Source organism: Girardinichthys multiradiatus, chromosome 10 (genome assembly GCF_021462225.1).
Source record: "Girardinichthys multiradiatus isolate DD_20200921_A chromosome 10, DD_fGirMul_XY1, whole genome shotgun sequence".
Lineage (NCBI taxonomy): Eukaryota > Metazoa > Chordata > Actinopteri > Cyprinodontiformes > Goodeidae > Girardinichthys > Girardinichthys multiradiatus.
In genome coordinates this window covers 34615802-34635493 of record NC_061803.1, presented here as the reverse complement: position 1 = coordinate 34635493, position 19692 = coordinate 34615802, and the positions used below count along the sequence as shown (strand labels likewise).

General features: G+C 43.3%; 2 protein-coding genes across 4 annotated transcripts in view; one reads left to right on the top strand and one right to left on the bottom strand.

Annotated features, from left to right (window-relative positions):
• Positions 1–13674, bottom strand: part of tecpr1a (tectonin beta-propeller repeat containing 1a) — a 32311-nt gene extending 18637 nt beyond the window's left edge. For 2 of the 3 annotated variants that reach the window (XM_047376005.1, XM_047376007.1), the window contains exons 1-10: positions 13536–13674; positions 12769–12831; positions 11732–11969; positions 10538–10720; positions 10342–10464; positions 4802–4921; positions 4026–4200; positions 3847–3947; positions 676–777; positions 67–215 (exon numbers count right to left, since the gene is read on the bottom strand). In XM_047376005.1, coding sequence (XP_047231961.1) covers positions 67–215; positions 676–777; positions 3847–3947; positions 4026–4200; positions 4802–4921; positions 10342–10464; positions 10538–10720; positions 11732–11956 — 1178 coding nt within the window. In that variant the 5' untranslated portion in view covers positions 11957–11969; positions 12769–12831; positions 13536–13674. The remainder of the gene's footprint in view (positions 1–66; positions 216–675; positions 778–3846; positions 3948–4025; positions 4201–4801; positions 4922–10341; positions 10465–10537; positions 10721–11731; positions 11970–12768; positions 12832–13535) is intronic. The other variant, XM_047376006.1, reaches the window with a different exon arrangement.
• Positions 13631–19692, top strand: minpp1b (multiple inositol-polyphosphate phosphatase 1b). The gene is made up of 7 exons (XM_047376008.1): positions 13631–14030; positions 16530–16721; positions 16803–17003; positions 17204–17301; positions 17657–17787; positions 17861–17994; positions 18782–19692. Exons 1-7 carry the CDS (start codon positions 13631–13633, stop codon positions 19033–19035), a joined length of 1410 nt encoding a protein of 469 aa, XP_047231964.1. The 3' UTR covers positions 19036–19692.

The following is a 19692-nucleotide window of genomic DNA, read 5'->3' as shown; positions in this document are numbered from 1 at the left end:
TTATTATTGCAGTATATGTTTCAGAAAAGGTTTAAACTTATTTTGCATCCTCTAGGACATCTTTACCTGTGTAGACTGTTTGTGCTGGCACTGGAGTGGGATCGATCCCCATCTCGAGGAACACTGATTGCCTTCCAGGTTTTTCCACTCAGTTCACTGGAAGTAACGCCCTGTCTGAAGTAAACTCCCCGGTCCTCACAGCCGATAGCCCAAACCTTAAACAGGGGAACAACCATAATATGGCTTACTGGATCATTTAGCAGAAGCTCATAACAGTGTTCATAAGAAAACCATGCATTTGTATTCAGCCTCCTTTACTTTGATACTCCTAAATAAAGTCCAGTGCAACTATTTGCATTCAGATATAAGCCAATTAGTAAATAGAGCCAGTTTAATCTCAATATAATCCTGTGAAGGCCTCAGATGTTTGTTGGAGAACATTAGTGAACAAACAGTATCATGAAGTCTAAGAAAAAGGCCAGGTCATGAATTAACCATAAACATAAATCCAGAGCTACAATGATGGCTTAGACTGATACATATCCATGTGTGGAAGAGTTAAATGGGTGTGAATAGTTTTACAAGACACTTGTGCATGGAAGTATTTTACATTTTTAGTCCAAACAATTAAATAAACTGAGTTTGGATTTGTTGTGTCCATCAACCAGCAGTCACCTGGTCATTCAGTCCCACATTGATCATGATCATTTCTCCAACCATGCTGATCCATCCAGAACCACAGGGGTTGTGAGAGTTCACACCTCGCCTAAACCACACCTAAGACAGCAGGGTGACAAATGACCTCAACTTTGATTATATTCCCATAATGCTTTGCATCCATTCATCAGTAAAAAGCCTTTAGCCTGTAATCTTAATGCTTGGGACTACGCTAACACAAATTTTGCTGTAGTTTTCCACAGATGCTTCTTCCTCTTTGCAACACCAGATGGTTTCAGTTTCAAAATAATTCAAATCTTATTCTTATCTAAACCTTAACAATATAAAGTTTCCACACATGGTTTAAAGTGTAGAAGCCCTGAGGTGCAGGTGAGCAAAGTTTTACAATATTCATTTTTTTATTCGGGTGGATGGATGAAGTCTTCTCCTCTGTATTTTTGAGCTAAAGACAGGAGAGATTTTCTCATTAATTTACAGCTTTAGGTCAAAGTTACATTTTGGGGTAAGTTTAGCAAAGAGTGTAACAGACTATTTGTTACCTGAGATGTACTAAATGCTTGGTTGCTATGGGATTTGTTTTTGTTCGTTCGTTCGTCGTCTTCCGCTTATCCAGGACCGGGTCGCGGGGGCAGCAGACTCAGCAGAGACGCCCAGACGTCCCTCTCTCCAGACACCTCCTCCAGTTCCTCCAGGGGGAGCCCAAGGCGTTCCCAGGCCAGCCGAGAGACATAGTCCCTCCAGCGTGTCCTGGGCCGTCCCCTGGGCCTCCTCCCGGTGGGACGTGCCTGGAACACCTCCCGAGGAAGGCGTCCAGGAGGCATCCGGTATAGATGCCCGAGCCACCTCAACTGGCTCCTCTCAATGTGGAGGAGCAGCGGCTCTACTCTGAGCTCCTCCCGGATAGCCGAGCTCCTCACCCTATCTCTAAGGGAGTGCCCGGCCACCCTACGGAGGAAGCTCATTTCAGCCGCTTGTATCCGTGATCTCGTTCTTTCGGTCATGACCCAAAGTTCATGGCCATAGGTGAGGGTAGGAACGTAGACCGACCAGTAAATTGAGAGCTTTGCTTTTCAGCTAAGCTCTCTCTTCACCACAATGGACCGGCACAGCGCCCCCATTACTGTGGCAGCTGCACCGATCCGTCTGTCGATCTCCCCCTCCATTCTTCCCTCACTCGTGAACAAGACCCCGAGATATTTAAACTCCTCCACTTGAGGCAGGAACTCCCCTCCAACCTGAAGAGGACAAGCCACCCTTTTCCGGTCGAGTACCATGGCCTCGGACTTGGAGGAGCTGATCCTCATCCCAGCCGCTTCATACTCAGCATGCGAACCGCCACAGCGCATGCTGTAGGTCTTGGCTAGAGGGGGCCAGCAGGACCACGTCATCCTCAAAAAGAAGAGACGAAATCCACTGGTCCCCAAACCAGACCCCCTCCGGCCCTTGGCTGCGTCTAGAAATCCTGTCCATAAAAGTTATGAACAGGACCGGCGACAAAGGGCAGCCCTGCCGAGTCCAACATGCACTGGGAACAGGTCCGACTTAGTGCCGGCAATGCGGACCAAACTCCTGCTCCGCTCGTACAGGGACCGGATGGCCCCTAATAAAGGGCCCCCGATTCCATACTCCTGGAGCACCCCCCACAGGGCATCACGAGGGACACAGTCGAATGCCTTCTCCAGGTCCACAAAACACATGTGAACCGGTTGGGCAAACTCCCATGAACCCTCGAGCACCCTGTAGAGGGTATAGAGCTGGTCCAGTGTTCCACGGCTGGGACGAAAACCACACTGTTCCTCCTGAAGCCGAAGTTCGATTATCGGTCGGACTCTCCTCTCCAATACCCTGGCGTAGGCCTTACCAGGGAGGCTGAGGAGTGTGATCCCCCTGTAGTTGGAACACACCCTCCGGTCCCCCTTCTTATAAAGGGGGACCACCACCCCAGTCTGCCAGTCCAGAGGCACTGTCCCCGACCGCCACGCAATGTTGAAGAGGCGTGTCAACCATGACAGCCCTACAACATCCAGAGACTTGAGGTACTCAGGGCGGATCTCATCCACCCCCGAAGCCTTGCCACCGCGGAGCTTTTTAACCACCTCGGTGACTTCAGCCTGGGTGATGAAAGAGTCCAACCCCGAGTCCCCAGCCTCTGTTTCCACCACGGAATGCGTGATGGCAGGATTGAGGAGATCCTCGAAGTACTCCTTCCACCGCCCGATAATGTCCTCAGTCGAGGTCAGCAGTCTCCCGCCCCCACTATAAACAGTGTTGGCAAAGCACTGCTTCCCCCTCCTGAGGCGCCGGACGGTTTGCCAGAATCGCTTCGAGGCCAACCGGTAGTCCTTCTCCATGGCCTCACCGAACTCTTCCCAGGCCCGAGTTTTTGCCTCTGCCACAGCCCGGGCCGCAGCACGCTTGGCCTCACGGTACCCGTCAGCCGCCTCAGGAGTCCCACAAGCCAACCACAGCCGATAGGACTCCTTCTTCAGCTTAACAGCATCCCTTACTGCCGGTGTCCACCACCGGGTTCTGGGACTGCCGCCACGACAGGCACCCCAGACCTTACGGCCGCAGCTATGGGCAGCAGCATCGACAATAGATGCAGAGAACATGGTCCACTCGGACTCTATGTCTCCAACATCCCCCGGGATCTGGTCGAAGCGCTCCCGGAGGTGGGAGTTGAATACATCCCTGGCCGAGGGCTCCGCCAGGCGTTCCCAGCAGACCCTCACTATGCGCTTGGGCCTGCCGAGTCTGTCCGGCTTTCTCCTCCTCCAGCGGATCCAACTCACCACCAGGTGATGATCAGTGGACAGCTCAGCCCCTCTCTTCACCCGAGTATCCAAAACATGCGGCCGAAGGTCTGATGATACGACAACAAAGTCGATCATCGACCTCCTGCCTAGTTTTTGATTAAACTAAAATAAGAATTTAAATTACAGCTTTTAGTGATCAGTATAGATAAGAAATAGTTGAAATCAGAATAAATGATTTTCCGTACTACTTTTTCATTTTTCAAATGACATTAACCACAACTGGAAACATTAGGAAAAACATGTACATTTACATGTAAGGGTCTATATTTTTGTTTCTATTTTTATTACATTGTCAGAGAAACGTACACATTTGAAACAGTTATTTAAAGAAAAATGTCGGTCACTTCCTTACTTTATTATCTTTGGTCACAGCCCAGACTACATTAATTCCCACAGCTACATGTATAGCCCCAACCTCAGGGTTGGGAGACTCCACCACTGCCCAGGAAGTACCTATAATACACAAGAAACTCTGTTCTCATATAAAAACCACAAGCATTAACATTAACATGAACACAGCTCAGCCTGTACCTCTTGAGCAGTCTCGACTAATGCCCTCCCTGGCTATGAGTTGCCCTTCCCATAGCACAGCCCAGACCAGGTCCACGGGGCCGCAGCTGATCTGGACCACCTCTCCAGGGAGAGGCACCTCCACCCATGAAGAGCCCTCAGGATTGTGGTGAGAGATTCCTTCTCTGAACCACACCTAAAGGAAAATAGAATCAGTGTTAGATAATGAGGAGTGACAGCAAAACCACCTTTTTGAGAGAGGCAACAATTTGCTAACAGCGAAGGGGTATGGTGGACTGTCCGATGTGACCAAGCTTTGTGTCTGTCCGGAAGTTTGTGTGATCAAATGAAATAAGGAGATGATCCGCAACACATTAAACACACATGCACACTAACATTTAGGTTCTCAACACTACTTAAACTTGGACTGCGCCTAAAAGTCTGGTAATTCTGACCATGTGCTATAGAGAAAAAACCCATAACTTTGATCGTGTGCACCCAAATTCTTTTTTTAACCGATTGAAGTTATTTGACCTATGATCATTCACCACCAAGTAATATAAATCGTTAAAAGCATTTATTTATGACATTTGTGCCCTTGATCTCATGGAAACTGTATGATTTTTGCTCTTTGATCAACTGCACAACAGTATTTTAATGTAAATGTACAGTATCACACCAGGAAAGAACCACTACCTGATTTGCATTAAGTAAGCCAAACAGGACATCGAGTATGCCATTGGTTCCAGGGTTAAAATGAATCTTGATTAGCTTTAATGTGTTCATGTGAGCTGTACCTTTCCCTGGAGGGACACGGCCCAAAGAGACTGCTGGCCACTAGGATCCTCACTGATCTCCCAGCCTCCACAGCTGAGGTCGCTAAAGGGATCTGGTAGAGCTGCCTGCTGTGGGGGGATCTGTCAGGACACAAATTGGATCATATCGAGTAAATAAAAACGTGCACAGCTACAGAGCTGTGGAAGTGTTTGCCCTATAAAGATTTTTCCTGTTTTTACCGTTTGTCACACTTAAATGGCAGAAAAAATCCCTGATCCTACAACAACTGGAGCTCTGAATGAAACAATCAGTAGAAATCCTTATTCCAAGTTTCTCACTGCAGTAGGAGGAAAATAAATTATAGATATTGTCAATAAATGTAAAAGCAAAAGGTCAACTGATTGTGATGGTATTGATATGACAATAATCAAGAAGGTAATTGAGGAAATCATCCAGCCTATGACTTACATCTGTAATCTGTCACTTCAATTGGGTAAATTTCCAGAAAAGATGAAAATTGCCAAAGTTATTCCACTTTATAAATCTGGGGACAGACACCATTTCACAAATTATAGGCCGGTTTCTCTACTTCCACAGTTTTCCAAAATTTTGGAGAAATTATTTGTGAGTAGATTAGATACATTCATTAATAAACATAATCGGCTTTCTGAAAGTCAGTATGGATTCAGATCACAAAGATCTACAGCAATGGCAGTCATTGAATTGATAGAGAAAGTCACCGGCACCTTAGATAATAAGAAATCTGCAGTTGGTGTATTTATTGATCTCAAAAAGGCTTTTGACACAATAAATCGTGAAATCTTAATAGCGCCATGGCATCCGGGGAGCAGTCCTGCACTGGATGGAAAGTTATCTAAGCAACAGGCAACAATTTGTGCAAATGGGTGACTGCCAGTCACCATGCTTGGACATTGTTTGTGGTGTCCCCCAGGGGTCAGTACTGGGGCCAAAATTGTTTATTCTTTACATTAATGCCATCTGTAAAATTTCTAAAATACTTAAATTTGTTTTGTTTGCAGATGATACTAATATCTTTTGTACAGGTGATAATTTGGATCAGCTTATGGCTGAAATCAACTTAGAGTTATGTCAACTCAAGATATGGTTTGATATTAACAAATTACCATTACATTTGGGTAAAACCAAGTTTATGTTGTTTGGAAACTGCGGAAGAAGAACAAATGTTCAGATCCTAATAGATAATATGACAGTAGAGAGAGTTAAGGAAATTAAGTTTTTGGGAGTAATGATAGACAATAAGATTTGCTGGAGACCTCATATAAAATACATTCAAACAAAAATATCCAAAAGTATTGCTGTTCTCAGCAAAGCTAAATACTTTCTAAATCATGATGTTCTTCATATTATGTATTGTTCACTTATATTACCTTACTTGAGTTATTGTGTGGAAATATGGGGCAACACCTATAAAACCTCACTGCGACCGTTATGCACATTACAAAAAAGGGCCATCAGAATGGTTCATAAGGCAGGATTCCACGACCTTACTAACATACTATTTATAGAGTCCTGCCTCCTCAAACTCCCAGATCTGGTAGAATTTCAAACAGCTCAGCTGATGTATAAAGCTAGAAATAAACAACGACCAGAAAATATTCAAAAGCTGTTCACTGATAGAGTGGGGGGTTATGACTACAGAGAAAATCTCAATTTCAGAACATTGAGGGTTCGAACCACCATGAAGAGAATGTGCATTTTAGTCAGTGGTGTGAAGGTCTGGAATAAACTCCAGAAAGAGTTGAAGCAATGTCCAAGCATGAGTCTGTTTAAAAAAAGGCTAAAACAGATGTTTTTCAACATATACTGTGATGAGGAGGTGAGGTGAATGGTATCTCATCTGAGCACTGTGTGTGTGTTTCTGCTGTGCGTCTGCATGGGGGCTGCTGGGCCCTCTTCTCTGCTTCTGGTCCTCTGTGGCTGCAGCCTGACGCTGCAGTTGTTGAAGCCTGGCTTCTCTCGCTGCTCCTTGCTCTGTGCCTCGTGATGGTGGGGGGCAGGTCGGGGTTCAAGGGACTCTTGTGGACGGCTTGGTAGTTCTGGGGGGTCCTGGGGATCTTGTCCGCCTCCTTGCGCTGTGGGGTGTGAGGAGCTGGTGGTGGAGCTGTGGTGTTGGATTGTGGCGCTGACGGTTGGGGGTTTGGGGGGTCTCTGAGTGCCGATATACATGTGTGTTTGTGGATTTAGGCCTGAAGTGTGGTGTGTTTGTGTGTGTAGGTATGCATGTGTGCAGTTACATGTATATATGTGGATGTATTATATGTTTGTTTGTATGTATGGATGTGTATGTATATGTGTATATATACAGGGGTTGGACAATGAAACTGAAACACCTGTCATTTTAGTGTGGGAGGTTTCATGGCTAAATTGGAACAGCCTGGTAGCCAGTCTTCATTGATTGCACATTGCACCAGTAAGAGCAGAGTGTGAAGGTTCAATTAGCAGGGTAAGAGCACAGTTTTGGTCAAAATATGGAAATGCACACAACATTATGGGTGACATACCAGAGTTCAAAAGAGGACAAATTGTTGGTGCACGTCTTGCTGGCGCATCTGTGACCAAGACAGCAAGTCTTTGTGATGTATCAAGAGCCACGGTATCCAGGGTAATGTCAGCATACCACCAAGAAGGACGAACCACATCCAACAGGATTAACTGTGGACGCAAGAGGAAGCTGTCTGAAAGGGATGTTCGGGTGCTAACCCGGATTGTATCCAAAAAACATAAAACCACGGCTGCCCAAATCATGGCAGAATTAAATGTGCACCTCAACTCTCCTGTTTCCACCAGAACTGTCCGTCAGGAGCTCCACAGGGTCAATATACACGGCCGGGCTGCTATAGCCAAACCTTTGGTCACTCATGCCAATGCCAAACGTTGGTTTCAATGGTGCAAGGAGCGCAAATCTTGGGCTGTGGACAATGTGAAACATGTATTGTTCTCTGATGAGTCCACCTTTACTGTTTTCCCCACATCCGGGAGAGTTACAGTGTGGAGAAGCCCCAAAGAAGCGTACCACCCAGACTGTTGCATGCCCAGAGTGAAGCATGGGGGTGGATCAGTGATGGTTTGGGCTGCCATATCATGGCATTCCCTTGGCCCAATACTTGTGCTAGATGGGCGCGTCACTGCCAAGGACTACCGAACCATTCTTGAGGACCATGTGCATCCAATGGTTCAAACATTGTATCCTGAAGGTGGTGCCATGTATCAGGATGACAATGCACCAATACACACAGCAAGACTGGTGAAAGATTGGTTTGATGAACATGAAAGTGAAGTTGAACATCTCCCATGGCCTGCACAGTCACCAGATCTAAATATTATTGAGCCACTTTGGGGTGTTTTGGAGGAGCGAGTCAGGAAACGTTTTCCTCCACCAGTATCACGTAGTGACCTGGCCACTATCCTGCAAGAAGAATATATATATATATATATATATATATATATATATATATATATATATATATAAAATTGTGTATATATATTTATTTATTATTTTTTTGTTTGTGAATTTTGGATCAAAAACTTAGGTGTTAATCAGGAAGGTAGTTAATTTAAGTGCAATTAGAGGGAGAAGGGGTATAAAAAAAAAGTTTTACTTCTTCATACCCCTTTTCAGATAATTTATATTAATCATTAATCAATGTCAGATCTCAGGTTAGATATACTGACAAGTTTAGTTTACTTATTGGAAAATGTTTATTTGACTAGTTTCTATTTATGTTCAAGTTAATTTAATTTATTTGGAACTGGAAATATAATTTAATTTAATGTTTACCAAACACTTCTTCGCATGGTATTTGGATATTTGTTTGTTTGTTTGTTTGAAGCATTTCTGAAATTTATTTATTTATTTACTGTTATCATTGTCTGAAATCATTGTCTGAAATAAATTCTACAGTCAAACAAACAGTTAGAATATTGGATAAAGATAACCTGAAATGATGATTTCATTAATTAAAGGGAAACAAAAACGTATCCAAACCAGCTTGGGCCTATGTGTGACACCAAGAGTTTGACAGCTGGCAGAAATGTTTGCAGAAATGACTTAATTCAACGACTCAGGGAAGGTTTTCAAGTATGAACGGCATGTTTAGGATCATACTTTGGCTAGGCCATCCCAAAACTTCATTTTGTTTTTGTATAGGGTCAACCCAAGGATCAACCCAAGACTGTTTCCCGTTGACAAATTTAACCCATGTGGACTATGGTTAATCAGCCAATTCTGAAAGGCTGACACCCATGTATCCTACTTCCGAGATTCTACATAGGCTAGCTGGGCATTAATCCCAATCAAGCTTGCTAGAGTTGGGGGAGGGGGCTTAGACCCTGTGATATAGGAAAAGTGAGAAGGAAAGGGGAAACGGGTGGAAGACTGGAGCCAGGTTACTGCATTTATTCTAACAAGGGAACTTCTGTGTCTGTTTATTTAGGAGAAGCATGTTGTTCCAGATCCCCAGACTGTTTTCTAATACACTCAGGTAGTCTCTTTTCAAAAAGCCCTACCCTGAGTCTTCCAACTAACAGCGGTGCTCTACGCTCATACTCTACCGGTCAAAGTTTCAGGACGCCTTTCTCACTTAATGGGTCTCTTTATTTTCATGACTATTTTAATTGTACATTCTCACCAGACAACAAACCTGTGAACATGGAATTATGTGGTAAATAAAAAGTGTAAAATAACTCTAAACATTTTTATATTTTAGATTATTACAAAATAGCCACCCGTTGCTTTGATAATTGCTTTGCTCTCTTGGTATTCTCTCTATTATTTCTCTATATTATCTATCTCTGTTATTTTACAATTTTTTGTTTGCTACATAATTGCATATTCATTGAGAATCTACGTACAATGTAAATAGTCATAAACATAAAGAAAACCATTAAGTGAGAAAGGCATTCAAAAACTTTTGACCAGTAGTGTATATGAGCAGATAAGCATGATTAACATACAGGGAGGGAATAACATGGAAGAAGAGAACTGGGTCTCTAAGATGAAGAGGGGTTGTTGGTGTTCCTTCACACTACTGACTTCCTTTCCGCTCTCCTTAGCCATATCTCTCTTCCACCATCTTCTTGGATACAGACTGTAGAAGGTTCCTCTAGCCCTCAAATGATCCATGATGGATGACCTCTCTCACCTGTAGACTCACTCTCTTTGGACTTGACTTATGCCAGCAGGAACTGAAAAACTTAAACCGGGAGTCTTTGAACAGCAGACAGAGGGCTGACCTCTGATCTTGTGCCTTCTCACCCCAGAAAAGTTTTCTTTTTTTCTTGTGAATATTGGGCTTCAGCATTGAAACTTTCAGCAGGGAAGCTGATAAAAGTTAGCAGGTTGATTTGGTTAAGCCTTTTTTTCCTCATACTGAATAAAATCATAATTTGAAAACAGTTTTTTATATTTACTCAAGTTGTCTTTATCCAAAAAAAAGCTGAAGTAATCTGTAAGAGTGGAAACTGTTTTTCACAGCACTGTACTTGAAGATAACTCATAAAGATAGTTTGACGCACACACCTTAGCCCAGGTGTCCATGGCGTTGTACCTCCTGTAGCGGAGCCATCGCCTGCGACGGACACAGGAGTTCCACTTCTTTTCTTTGGTGTAGGTGGCAGGAAAATCCATGGCATATGTCCACCCCTGCAAACGCAAACACATTGATACAAGAAGTATGCAAGAACAAAAGGGAAAATAAATGCATCAAAACACATACCTCTTTCTCTGTGGGCTCTCCCTCAAGGTTTTCATCCACATACCAGTCTCCCTCCCACTCCCAGTTGCTGGAGGGAAGCTGGAAGCTGTCCAGGTGTTGATGTTGCAGGCCTGTGATGTCACTCCACTGCCAGCGGTCACTTAGTAGCAAACGGTCAGAGAAACCGTCAACAGGATTCCATCTCTAATAGAAAAACAGGTGGAAGAGAATTAGGCGGATTAGTTAGTGTAACTAATTAACCTTATAATCGTTATTTTGGACTGTGAGAGGAACCCAGAGTTTCTGGCGAAAAACCACACATTCATATGAAGAACATGCAAACTCCAGGCAGACAGAGCCCTAGCCGGGATTCAAACTCAGGACCTTCTTGCTGCAATAAGTAACAAATCAGTAGGAAACAGGATCAATAGCACTGCTATGGAGTGTAACTGTAATAGTTTTGGCTGAATCTGCTCTTCTCTTTGTGATACTTCAATAAACAGCTTAGCACAGGCATGCCTGTTTAACTGTTTGTGATTAGAGCTGTCATACAAAGATATAAAAACACACTACTTAGGGGTAGGAATGTTTTTCTCCATCCTGTGTGTCAGAAAGAAGGAAACTGGACAAAGAATTACTCCACGATGAGGTTATGCATAGAAGCGGGGTTACAGCCTTGTCAGGTACAAACACCTCAAGAACCCCCTGTTGCCTTCAGGAAACCATGGATTTGACTCTCCCATTCCACCCCATCCCAGGGGTTCTACTGAATTGAGATCTGGTGACTTTTAAGGCCATTGGAGGACAGTGAAGTTATTGTGAGGTTCAAAAAACCAGTATGAAATGATTTGAGCTTTGTGAAAAGGTTGCATTGTCCTTAGAAGATGAGTACACAATGGTTGATTTGTGTTAACAAGTAATTAAACAAGTGTACCTAAAACAAAAGCGACCTGTGAATGTACATATGTTTAGCTGACAAAAAGGTCACCAATAACAAGACTTTTGAAGAAACTTTCTCTGGAAGAAGTCAAACTAATGTTGCATTGAAACAATAATTAAAAGCAGCGTTTTTCTGACCTCCACAGACAGCAAACCTCATTGTGGTGAAGCTTTAGATAGCTGGAACATTTTCAAATAAGGGAAAATTACTTACTCTAAACATCAAAAGAAAAATTCTGTGTAAGACGGACTCACTTCTTGTTAAAAGAGCCTCACCTGATTTTCGAAGGTGTGCTCTTGGTAGCGGATAGGTAGGTCAGATGCATGGACGTTCAGGTAAATGTTGTTGTCACAGGCAATGCCCCAGCAGCACAGATGGGCTGCCGTCACCCGCTTGAATTCCATCTGGGCATTACGGCTCTGCTCCCACTGCTGTCCCACAGTGGACAGGCAGTAGACGCGCCCGTACGCGTCCACTGCCCAGAGCAGGGAGACAGGCATGGCTTTACCTGAACTTGGAGACAAGCACCGAGAAGATGGTGGGTTTTTTGTTGGTATGATGCATGAAAACAGGTTTAACAAAGCTAAAAATCTAGAAACAGGAGCACAACCTGTCACTTAAAAAGATGGAGGCATAACCTTCTGTATGAAAATAACTGCAGGAAGGATAAAACAGCTCTGCAATACTCACAATTAAGTCATCATGTTGTAATAAACTTTTTCAATTTTCCTGTCAAAATTTACAAAAAATAAAAGGGAACCCACAAGGGATATGAAAGTCACCCTAATGAACCCTCGTGATCAGCGCAGCTGCCTTTTTAAGTTTCAGTCCTAAAATGTAGGTTTCAACAATAATCTTAAAGTTAAATTAATTCTGGAAATGCAGGACATAAGTGAATTAATTTTAAAATATATATATTTGATTATGCATTTCATAATTTTATGGTATATGTCGTTATTTAAAAAGGTATTTAAAATCTAAACAGTACATTTAAATATTTAGCTGAACATTTAATTGTAAATTTATTTATTTCATGATATATATATATATATATATATATATTGGCCCTTTTGGCCCACCATACTAGTGACGTACATTCTGTTTGTGCCTAATGTTGGTTACAGTGTAACAAGCTAGCTGTACGTTAACAATCAGTAAAATAAGACGTATTTATAAACATGAGAATCATTTTTCACACCGCTGTAAACTGAAACCTAAAACCAGCTCGAGGGTATCACGATAAGTAAAATGCCTGCATTTTCCCAGACTTAACCGTCAGGAAAAAGGAGAAAGTGACAGTGTTTAAACTCACCAACCTGGAGCCTCTTCCGATAAAATGTCGACCGGTGCAGGTGGCAGGAACCCACTCTTTATTCTGGCAGCAGAAATGAATGAGCAGCTTGTTAAATCATGGTGTGTCAAGTGGCTGCTGATATTGCCCCCCTATAAAACCGGAAGTGATTCCTGAAACCGTATTGGGTCGGTTGTTTACAACGGATAGGCTACCTGCATCAGAGGGCTCTCCCTGCTCACGTCCTACCAGTAGGTTTCGTTCAAAGTTAATCAAGAATCAGATATAATGCACTTTCACTGGTCAAACATCGTTAAACAACATAGATAGAGCTGTTTTGGTTAGTGCTGCCAGACTTATTCCTTATAAAATCCGACTGGGAATATTTTAAAAGAACATGTGGAGTGTGGCTGCTGAGAGCTTCTGAAGCTTTGCTGCAATTTGTTATCAAGTTAGGAGTTTAACAGATTTAATCCGAAAACATCAGAAACCCTCTGATAATGTCTAGGAGCTTTGAGACTTAACACTTCCTTATGTTCCAGTCTGACCTGCCGAGAATTTGACCAGAACTGAGAACAGATAGCTATCTGGTGGTGACTTTGCCAGCTTTTATTGTGAAAGGGGGGGCGGGTTATTTTGTCTCTCACTAAGCGGAAACAACGTCTTTTCGGTAATAAAAGACAACCGGAAGCTGGATTTGTTTTTAAAGTAAAGCTCTGTCTCTCACTTCCTGGAACGGTTCGATTCGTTTTTTTATATCTTTGATGAGTCTACAAATTGATCCTTACCTGATCTGAAGTACGGCCGCCTGAGATCACAGAACCGAAACATAAACACGGCGAACAAAGGCACTGAGGTTCTTTTAAGTTCTCTAGCAGACGACATGTTCCAGCTTGGAACACACGGATTCCTGCTGGCAGCTCTCAGTCTGGTTCCGACCCGCGTATGCTGCTCCTCTGCGGAAGTACCGGACGTCCCGAAAATTGCCGCTTACTTTGGAACCAAGACTCGCTACGAGGAAGTAAAACCGAACGTACTGCGGGACCCTTTAACCGTGAACACCTCGGTACTCAGACCCCCGCCAGGTGAGTTTTGCTCCCCGGTTCACTTGACCGCCGTCATTAGGCATGGCAGCCGGTACCCGACCGTCAAGAACATCCTTAGGATCCAGAGACTAAGCGAGCTACTTCAGAAAGATGCATCCAGAACCTCAGAGGGCTCCACCGAAAGGCTGCAGGAGCTCCGGAGTCGTTGGGAGCCCTGGTACACCGAGGACATGGACGGTAAAGGTTCTAGACAGGAGTGTTCCATGGGTTCTGCTGGCAGGCTCCAGAAAAATATTAAACCAGCTGACATTAATCAGGAAATAATGTAGCTGTGTTATGGGAAAAAATATTCCAGAAAAAAAAATGTATATGCTAATATGATCCAAAAGAATGGTAATATGGAACAAAACCATTATTAAAGCTCCAAGTAGCATTGAAGGCGCTCGCAGGTCAGCGCCCTTCGGCCTATACAGCGACCGCGGGAGCCTGGCATAGCCACCTGTCCTGCACGCCACCGAATAGGCCAGCGTGCAATTCCACACGTCGCCACTAGGTGGGACTGTGAACGACATGTCATATGATATTCGGTCTGGCGAAAAGCATTACAAATTTGGAGTAAATCGGACCTTCCAGTTGTAATCTGCACTCAGTTGTTTATTAGTGGGCGTGGCTAAAATTATGTCATCAATTGACTGTGTCAACATGTTCGGTATTAACCCATGATCATGCATACTACGTTTCTAGTGGATCCGATGATGTATAAGGGATATGGGGCACTTGAAATGTCCTAGGGGGCGCTGTTGATTCAAATTCCAATGTAATCCAATAATGCTGTTTGGGGGCTGACAAAGATCAACCATATTTTTTTGGAGTGAATCGGATCATGGATGTGTACTTTAGAGCCAAACGTATGGCCGTGGCGTGACATCAGAATTTGCAACGCCACCACAGCAACACCCTTCAGCCAAGCCAGTTAATACTGGCGACTGTCTTAGACCATCATGTTATTTGTCACTTGGGACAGTTTCACACTGATTAGGTGAAGGACACCAAATATGGACCATCAAAAGGGAAACATAGCACTTCCTGTTCTTAGGGGCGGGGCTTCGATGATGTCAGCATCTGATCAGTGAATATTGTTCAGGGCCAGAGGCAGATCAATCTCAGAAGGTTTCAGGTCTCTGTGACTTTCTTTATAGGAGCTATATCAATTTCGTCTTTCATGGCCAGAAGTCATATTTTGAGGCTTGGCCACACCCACATGCTTTCATGTATCAAAAAGCTTTTGATAACTTTTGATCCCCAGTGCCTTAAGAGTATACTGAGTGATTTTCAAGTCTCTAAGTCAAAAGCTGTTGGAGTAGTTTGCTCAGATATGCGGGTTAGAAAGGGCAAAACCGGGATCAAAATGGCAACTTCAATCCAAAATGGCCAACTTCCTGTTGGGTTTGGACCAACGCTCCAAGAGACTTTTTTTGTAGGGCCTGAGAAGTTATATATGTGTACCAAATTTCAGATTCCTCGGTCAAAGCATGGCTTGTGGCTGATTGTTTTTTATTTTGTAGGGGGCGCTGTGGAATGCCCACCAAATATGTCATCAGATTTCTGTTGGGGACTGGACTAGGATCAATCATATTGAATTTGGTGCAGATCAGATGATCTATGTTGAAATTAGAGCCAAACGTAAGGCCATGGCGTGACATCAAACTTTGCCGCGCTACCACAGCCACGCCCTTTTATGAAAAGTCACTGTGCTTCAGACGAAGTTAGACCCACTAGTTATCAGTCACCTGACACAGTTTGAAGCGAATTGAGTGTAAACAGCCAGATAGCGACCTTTCCCAGTAAAAAAAAAGTGACTTTATGTTCTCAGGGGGCGTAGCTTTGATGTTCTCATCATATGACCCCATAGGAAACCCGAAGGTCCTCCTTCATGCCAACTTTGGTGTGATTTGACGTTCCTTTGGGAAAGTTATTGCGATTTTTCGCTTTCAGCGCGAACTCCATTTTCTTGCCCCGGCCATGCCCCCTAAACATGGCCGAAAACTCACGATTTTGATAACTTTTAATCCCCCATGCCTTAACTGCATATTGACCAAATATGAAGTTGATAGTTCAAAATCCCTAGGAGGAGTAAAAGTGAAAAATGGCCTTTAATCCAAAATGGCCGACTTCCTTTGCGTTTTAGGGCATACCCCAAGAGACTTCTTTTCTTGGATTAAGGAGCTCTACCAGTGTTTCAAATTTCAGATCTCTACGACTTACGGTTCAATCTATCTCACGTTTGGGGGCGTGGCTAACAAGTTTGGCCACGCCCACTGACGACGACATTACAGAACAACAATTTCGGACAATTTTGAGTAAAATAGTGCGTGTCTAGGGGCTTGGCAAAGTCCCCAAATTGCCCCACAAAGACCGAACGGAATAATAAGAAGAAATCCTACGATTACAATGGGCCCTTGCAGGCTTCCTGCTCGGGCCTAAAAATATGATAAGGTTCCAGAAATAAATCTATTACATTACTCCACATCATAATTCATGTGCTGATATGCCCCAGAATGAAATATATGCTGCTAACATGTTTCCTAAAAAGATCATTTGCTGATATGTTCCAATAAAAAACACTTAAATTATTACAGAGCATATTCAATAAAGAAAATATGTAATAACTTGATTTTCCCTATTCAGGTGAAACAGAATGAAGGGATGCTATGTCCTTTTCCTCCTCTTCATCAGGTCAGCTGGTGAGGAAGGGCAGGGACGACCTCCGGTTCCTGGCCCAACGGCTGGCCACTTTGTTCCCGTCTCTGCTGTCGGAGGAAAACCTGAGGAAGAGGAGAATCCGCTTTGTGACCAGCTCTAAGCATCGCTGTGTGAGCAGTGTGGAGGCATTCCAGGAGGGTCTGCAGCAGCACTGGGGTTGCCATGGTGATAATTACCACTGCTGCCGCCATTGCCACAGAAAGGCATTCTGGGAAAAGGTTAAAACTAAGCTCTCTGTACCCACAGACAACGCTCCAGGATACAGCCACAGTGTGGACGATGAGCTAATGCGCTTCTTTGAACTTTGCCGTGGTTATGTGGAGGGCGTGGAGAACAACCGCACCGCACTGCTGGAGGTGGAGAAGTTCAAACATGGCAAGGAAATGGAGGCAGTGAGGAGGAGGATTGCTGAGAAACTCGGCCTTTCTCTACACCTACTTACACCAGGTGGGAACCCAGAGCCCAGAGGTGTTCAGGTCAGAGCATACCATCAGTTCAGAGTTCACGCAGGTCGAAGAGTAGCATCATAGGCGTGCTCATTTTTTACCAACTTTGCAGATTTCTTCCCATACCCCATGTTCTCACTCTGACAGATTAAAATGTTAAATCGTCTTTTTGACCTTTTTGTTCCTTTGTGGTTCCTGTAGATTTGGTGGAAGCAGCGTTCTTTATCTGCTCCTATGAACTGTCCATCAAATCTATTCACTCACCGTGGTGCTTCCTGTTTGACAAGAGTGATGCAAAGGTAGGACAGCAATCATTTGTCAAAAATATTAGCAAAATTGATGTAAGACCATACAAATTTTAATAAACATTAAATATGACAATTTCTTGGGAAACTCACTGTAAACTTAAATTTCCTCTGGTTTAAGAAGCTAAAAATATTACAAATAAAAGGTGAAATCAATTTGTGCCTTTCGTAACCTGATATCATTCGTCCAGTCGGCAAAGAAAAACAGCCGATCAGAGATGGGATGCTGAAAAGTTTGATCCTGATATTTAGTCTCTGGAAACAGGAACACAGTTTGGTCCAGAGGTTTATTATCTGGGGCAAAGACCAGAATAGATCGAATGTTTTTTACCCTGCCTTTTTTCTGCAGGTGTTGGAGTACAAGTCTGATCTGAAGCAGTTCTGGAAGCGCTCTTACGGTCACGTAATCAACAGTCTGTCCAGCTGTCAGCTCTTCCATCACATCTTCAGGACCCTGGATAAAGCCGGCCGTCCTCGCAGGTGAGTGACATTCTGCCAAATTACTCAGCTCTAGAGATCCCCTGATTATTGATTAACTCCTGGTTGATTGCAGATCCACTGAGGCCGGTCCAGAACCAGCCTCTATCTTGGTGGGGCATGCTGAGACACTCCTCCCACTCCTCTCCCTGCTTGGGCTGTACAAAGACCAGACTCTGCCCACTGCCAGCAACTACCACTCACAGCATGGTATGAAGCCCCCCTTATCCAATAAGAAAGAAGCTTGTCTTTTAAAAAGATGTATTTTATTTTTTCTACACGCAAGTAAATGTTCCCTTTTTTTGGAAAAAGATAATAAAAGGAAAACAAAACATTCACTGATCGTTGAAAGACTGGAATGCTGGGAAGATCTATTAGTTTAAAAAAATCGATTAATAATAGGGTTTGTTTTTTTTTTATAAAATGTGAAGGCAGTTGCAATCAAAACATTTTTCTAATGTTAGAACAACTTTTTGTTTAAAAGATATGGAAAAAACTTGGAATTGGAAAAAACAAAAGAAAATTGGAGAAATCTGTGATTCTCTTCTGGACATTTTTAAAATTTCCTCAAAATGTGTTGATAAAATAAAGCATATGAAATTTTATTTAAAAATTTGGGAAAATTCTAAGTTCCAAAAAGTAGAGTTTTATTATGCAGCAGTGGAAATGTTGACAAAAATGATTGGCATAGAAATACTTTCAACTTTTGATAAGTTTCCCTGAATATATGCTGCCAGTCATTTGTGGAAAATACAAAAATTCTGAAAAACTAGAAAAATAACACCTCACAAAAAGATTTTATGTTAAATCCAATGAAGTTAGGCCGAAAATGTAACTTTTTTTTTTTTTGGTGTGAACATTTGGAGATGTTTATTATGTTAACTTTTTTGGAGCAGACTTATTGTGAAAGTGTGAGCTGGTGATTCAACCTGAGGGTGTGTGTGTTCAGATGAACCTGTTCTGCTGCTCAGAACAGTAACTTTACGTCTCTCTGCAGGACGGAGTTTCCGTACCAGTCGCATCATTCCATACGCTGCCAACTTGCTCTTCGTTCTCTATGATTGTCAGCGCGGTCCCCGTCTACAGCTGCTCGTCAATGAGACGCCACTGCGCTTTCCAGACCTGCAGACTGACGACACACCGCTCTACAGGGACGTTCGTGCAACATACCGCCACCTGCTGGATGGTTGTGACTTCCACAGAGTGTGTGAGGGGAGAGTCGAGGGCCGGGGGCCCAACACCGAGCTTTGACCCCTTGAACCCCCTGATCTTATTCCGTTATGGCCTTAATCCACCTGCTGATAATCAGAGACTGCCGCTATAAAGCTGCTCCACTAGCTCTGAACTTTGTGGATGAAGCATTTATGAAACGAAGACAAGAGAATATTCCCTCGAGTGGAGCTGAGGCGCTCCATTGAAAGCTGCAGTGAGTCCGACAGCACATCCAAACTCTTCGTCTTTCATGCACAATGAAAGAACACAGCATTTCCTCATGGATCAGCCAGATATCTGCCTGCAAACAGTGTCTCTCCCATTTCCTTCCCAAAAATATTTCTGTGATGAGCTGGAAGAATCGTAGTATTCCTGTGGACCTCAGCTGGCTGAGTGGAGAATAGGTTTCTAGATAAATATAAGGAATGTTGCAGGAAGAGTTTTTTCTGATTTTTATTCTGTGAACTGACCCTTTAATCTGGGATTTGGTCTTAAGCTTTAAGTTCATATTTTGCTGATTCAGGTTTTATTTAAAAATGTTTATCTGGCTGCACATATTCCTGCTCCATGTCTGGATAATCTTATCCGGGTGAAATCATTTGTGTTTGTGCCAAATGAGTGTTCAGGGTGCTTTTAGTTTGCCAAATGTTTCAGAATTAAAGCTTTAATAAAGTTTGATTTTTTTTTTTGATGAAA

What these genes read in the sequence shown, in the direction of transcription:
- minpp1b (XM_047376008.1), top strand. Translation starts at nt 13,631, where the DNA reads ATGTTCCAGCTTGGAACACACGGATTCCTGCTGGCAGCTCTCAGTCTG. An exon ending in GTACACCGAGGACATGGACG is followed by an intron (nt 14,031 to 16,529) that starts GTAAAGGTTCTA and finishes CCTCTTCATCAG; the next exon opens with GTCAGCTGGTGAGGAAGGGC. An exon ending in TCTACACCTACTTACACCAG is followed by an intron (nt 17,004 to 17,203) that starts GTGGGAACCCAG and finishes TGGTTCCTGTAG; the next exon opens with ATTTGGTGGAAGCAGCGTTC.